General features: G+C 42.8%; 1 protein-coding gene across 1 annotated transcript; it reads right to left on the bottom strand.

Moving 5' to 3' along the window:
- Positions 1–2,756: 2,756 nt before the first annotated feature.
- On the bottom strand, positions 2,757–5,339 carry LOC125528055 (acyl carrier protein 3, chloroplastic). Its single transcript, XM_048692570.2, has 4 exons — positions 5,152–5,339; positions 3,950–4,048; positions 3,340–3,462; positions 2,757–3,152 (listed from the first exon to the last, which is right to left on the bottom strand). Exons 1-4 carry the CDS (start codon positions 5,308–5,310, stop codon positions 3,024–3,026), a joined length of 510 nt encoding a protein of 169 aa, XP_048548527.2. The 5' UTR covers positions 5,311–5,339; the 3' UTR covers positions 2,757–3,023.
- Positions 5,340–5,543: the final 204 nt, after the last annotated feature.

The raw sequence follows: 5,543 nt of genomic DNA on the forward strand, positions 1-5,543 counted from the left end.
AGGGTCGGGGTGGGACGGAGAGGCGGTGGTGATGGCGAAATGACGACTGCCGGACGAAGAAGACGAAGACCGCGTCGGCTACGCAGCTCCCCGCCTCGTTCCAATGCCCTGAACGGACGCGTTAGAGCGCGGCGAACCTCCAGGATGTGCTCCCGGACGCCAGAGAGGCCGGTGGACGCGTCAATGACGGCGAGGCAGCGGTGACCGCGTGAGCGTGCGAGCTCAAAATCGAGCCAGAGGAGAAGGGGGCAATGGGGATCGAGGGAGGAATGAATGAGGGCGAGGTAGGGTTTCTGGGGGACGCCTTAGTAGGCCGAGGAAGGGTGCGGATGGCCGGCACGTGACCCTGGCGCCAAGGATGGCCGGCACGCACGGCTCTGCCTCTCCCCTGCGAGAGGTAGGGGAAAAGGCCGGCCAGTTGGGCTGGGCCTTGTACAGTGTTAGTACTGGGCTTAAGTGAACAGGAGGGATTTCTCCTTTTCTTTTCTTTTCTATTTCTTTATCTTTTTTCTATTTTCCAATTTAGCTATTGTTTTTCTAAATAGTTTATTGATCAAATGAATTTTGTTAATTATGAAACTTTGCACAAAAATGATATGAAATATTCTAGGGTTGCACAAAAAGTAATGAGGGCATTCGCAATTTATTTGATTTTTGGTTTGAATTTAAATGTGTTGAACAGGTGCTGCTGGGTCTGTTTTAAATACTTTAGGGGCGTTTTAACAACTCAAATAATGTTTGTTTATACATGTAAATTATACAGTGATTATTTTCAACCCAACGAACATTTTTTTGTTTTACCGTTTAAAGAAATATTATTTTGACTTGAAATTTAAATTTGAACTAGACTTTGATTTTTATTAAGTGGCAACGTGCATAGTAATCATGATGGCATGCCCACCATTAGGGGGTATTATTGTAGCATGATTCTCGGGGTGTTACATACCCCCCCCCCCCCTGCCGTAAACTGATCCCCGTGGCTCTAGCATTACTCAATGAACCAAGTTTTAACCGTTGTTCACCTCCTACCTACTATCATTATGTTTTTTGTTCTTAAGATTAGTCTTGCTTGTATAAGTAAGAGAGAGGCCCATACTATCACTATGGGGGTGCTTTTTGTTTTTAAGATTAGTCTTGCTTGTATAAGTAAGAGAGAGGCCCATACTATCACTATGGGGGTGCTTTTTGTTCTTAAGATTAGTCTTGCTTGTATAAGTAAGAGAGAGGCCCCGAGGACTGATCTTGACATTTGTTTTTGAGAAACACTACATAGACACGGAAGCTCAAATATACATACACACTCATCTCTATGACGTGCGCACGTGCATAGACACGTTATTACTATAAGCACATTCGAGAAATTGAGCCGACATATTATTAAGATTGACGAAGTTGACACGAACAACTCGTAGTTGACAGACGGCCCTATTGTTGGAAAAGCAGCGCCGGAAAGCCTAAAATAAATCCAGAAAAATACGACCATCTGTATCAAGTTTAGGATTTGAACCTGTATGGATAGATTCCACCACAAGGAAATTGAGCGTCGGAGCCTAGCTCAGTTCGCATCTAGTCTTGACATTAAAGTCGCTACATCGAAAAAGGCATGGAGAAATGTGAAAGGAGATTAAATTCAGAGAAAAAAACTTAGGAAAGTGAGATAGATAGATAAGTGGGCTCCGACGCTCAATTTCTACCCTCGTTGTCCTTCAATCTACTATCTCTTTTTTTTCTGTCGAAGGGCTCTAACTACAGTTTTAGCTAACTATAAAATGCAACGTACACATTTCTAGAAAATATAACTAGGTGATAAGGTGGAACCAATCAGATAACGTGGGTCCCACCAAGCACGGGGCCCACCTGTCAGCGACCAAAAGGCAGTGAAAGGCGGGGTTGGCTACGTCAGAGGATCCGTGTCCGTTTTGTCGATCATTGTTTGATCGGGTTCTTTTCTTCGCTTAGGCGTGTGTTGGTGACTTGATGTTGGTTGTGTTTGTCTCAGTTATGTAGAGGTTGGACGTGTGCTCATTGTATTTGTATCCACTTGATGCTTCATTTTAAGTTAATAAAACCCATCATTTATCAAAAAAAAAAAAGATTACATACATAGAGTATGCATGATGCGCAACCTTATCATAACTGAACCAAAACCAAGATGTACATGAAAATACTCAAATATGACAATTTCATGTTAATAGTGTGTCTTCTTTCTATGTTTTGGATACCCTTTCAACAAATTTTGTCTTTTTATATGTATAGTTTGGATGTAATAATTTTGATGTGAAATTTAATATACGATCGCAATAGCCGACCAACTTCGTTGGGAGAGGTTGGCAATTACAAACTTTTCAGATGACAAGTTAAGTTGTATTGGGTTGGCAATTTCTTCAGCAACACATGGCATTTTCAAGAAAGAAATAACTTTTGTGGCAAAAAACAGTAGGATTAATATATAGATTGATTTCATGTCTTTCAAGACAAAAGATTGATTTTGTGTCAATAATGTGAAAAAAATCTAGATAGTTTTCGCGATCATTTACAAAAACCTTTTCAAAGTTGATATCATCTAGCGTTGGTATCACTGACATCTACTCATCCCTCTCCAACAATCAATTGCTGCATTAACCATCGAACAAATACACCCTAATCTTCACAGATTGGTAAAAGAAAAATCTCTTGCCCTCGAGCCCTAAGAGAACATCTGTTCTGCTGATCTCTAATCAGAACGGCACATCACAGATTCACAGCACATGCAGATGTAGTTGCCTTGTACCCGCATATTCTTCCATTTGGACACAAAAAGATGCATACATCAACATGCACCACAGCCGCACGAAAACTACGCACTTAGATGTTCAACAGCTTACATACTTAACCAATTATCTTATTACACACAGCAGGAGACAATAGTCCAGAGAAAATCACCAACCCACCATATAATAACGACTATGGTAGAACAACAAGGATCAGCCCAAGGTAAGAATACTAGCTTACGAGCTCCAATCATTACGATTTACGACCTCCCTTCAAGATGACTTCGCAGAGACAAGCTTGTCAATGAGCGTGGCAGCATCTTCAACTGTCGCAATTGCCTGCGCGCTCGTCTCCTCCACGCTGATCTGGAACTCCTCCTCAAGGCCCATCACAATCTCGACCTGCATGACAGGAACATGTAATTATTTGCTCCAACAAATGAGCCATGTTGTAACTTCCCTCCAATTATGCTCTAACACCAAAAAGCATTAAAAAATACAGCTCATTTGAACCCTTGAGCTATTTGGCCAGGTTAGGTTAGGTACTGCTTGGCTCAAAACAAACATGCATGGCATCATGGATAGTTACCGTGTCCAGTGAATCAGCTCCAAGGTCAGAAAACTTGGTGGTACCGCAAACTTCAGTGCCTTCAGGAACAGCAAGCTGCTTCTTAACAATTTCACAAACCTTCTCCACTGTATCCTGCTTTGCCTGTTGGTACATATTCAGAAAGAACTTGTCAGTTATGAAGGACTTCCAAAATTGTAGCAATATCTATCTATACTCTTAACCCCCCCCCCCCCCCCCCCCTCTCCCACACACACACACACAAAGTACAAGCTATGTTGGTAAGTGGCAGTACACCGATTCATTGAGCAGCAAAAGTTATCAAAAGTAAAAGCAGAATCACTTTAATAAATAAAATATTTGTCCACCGATTCATTGTGAATTACAAAATTTTAAACAAGCGCTTCTAGAGTGAAGGAACACAAAGGTAATTCCTGACCACTAGTACATTTTTTTACAAGGCCAAATAATGTGACTTTTGGGCAACCTAAAAATTTATTTGTTCAAAACTACAGAGAACTTGTATAAGAAATTATAATTTTAGCAACTCTACAGAAAAATATCACTGCCATTAGCACAATCAAGCAACTTCTCAGATATATTATGCATGAAGAGAAAGGATAAAACTCACTGAGCAGCAAACAGCAAATCTCATCGGCACTGGCTGCAAGCGAAGAAATGCATTGCCCCTCCTTGCACCAGAGAAAGAGAGCGAGTTCGTGTTGATTGCCTGGAATTCAAGAAACAAACATCTTGAGGCAACAAAACTTGTGTACCAAGAAAAAGTACGCTGCACTGTATTCACTATTTACTGATGAAAAATAATATTAACATGCCAGAGCAAACATTCTTCTCAAAATTCTTCAATCCATCTGGCAATTCAGTATCCCACATCTGCACAAGTCTAACAGTGCAGCTTCAACTGGCCTCAGTACAACGGTACAAAGAATATTTGCAGAGAAGATACCAACAGAAATAAATTTGACTAGGCAAAAAAAATGTTACCCACAAAGTTGTACTAAAGCAGAGTCAATTAATTTGGATCAGAGGGAGTATGTTAACATACAAGAGAAAATAAATAATTGTGTATAATATACATTGTACCTAGAATTTGCAACCACATAAGTGACTAAATTACAAATGAACCAACTAGAGGGCCAAGAAAATGTCTCCTAATAAGGAAAGGCAAGATACCAAAAGAAGATTTATATTCAAGAACCAACTTTTGGGACCTCTGGAGCATGCAAAGCAACAACCTAGTACTAGCGTCCAAAATTCCAATACAACCACCAATAACACATAGGGACGCTTAAGCATACCATAATACCAATTCAATAATTCTACTAGAAAATTAAGTGCTAGGAGGATGCAAGAGTTATAGTATTCTTTTTCGGTTGGCTCTAGCTCCACCATAGCAACCATTAAGTCACACGCTTTAATTGCACATGCAGCGATCTAAGCCTCTTAACATTTCAGAGCCCCTTAACGTGTAGTAGTAACTTGCTCTTCCTCTTTCTTGCTCGCAAACATCAAAGTAGTAACATCATGTCTGCATCCTATCAATCAACCTAGCGGAAAAGTAGATCTGCCCAAGTCCACCTCTGAAATGGGGCACAAAATGAGGTGCTCCCCGCAGTCCCAAAAAAATAAAAACAAGAGTCGCTAAACCCAAATCACCACTAAATTCGCGCATCGTACAGTGCCTAGATCGGGCCGCCGGGCGAGTACGGATCGAACAGCACGAAAGCTAAAACCCAGCGGGGCAGACGGATCCGACGTACGGACGACACAAGGTGGCGGATCTGAAGATGGGGCGTGCGTCCGCGGGCATACCTTGACGGGCTTGGCGAAGGACACGGCAGATCCGGCGATGGAAGCCATGAGGCAGCACGCGAAGGGAGGCGGCGAGCACGAAGAGCGTGAGGGCGACGGGGAATGGACTGGGTGGGTGGGGTGAGGTGGAGCTGAGGGGAAGAAGTGACCTTGCCACATTTATGCGCGGGGGAGTGATGGCGCATCGGGAGTATCGACGGCGGGGTCCACGAAGCGGCGACACCGGCCGGTCCGTCCTCGCCCCGGCCATCGCTGGCTCCACCGCGCACTTGGGCCGAGTACTAATGACTTCAGTTGAATGGTGACGGAACGAAGGCCTATCTAGCCCAAATGTTCCGACCTCGAGTTTTTCTTTTAACTTGTAGCCCATCAAGTGTTTATCTCACCCGGAG

The sequence above is a fragment of the Triticum urartu genome, chromosome 7A, assembly GCF_056163025.1.
Source record: "Triticum urartu cultivar PI428250 chromosome 7A, HENAU_Tu73, whole genome shotgun sequence".
NCBI classification, from domain to species: domain Eukaryota; kingdom Viridiplantae; phylum Streptophyta; class Magnoliopsida; order Poales; family Poaceae; genus Triticum; species Triticum urartu.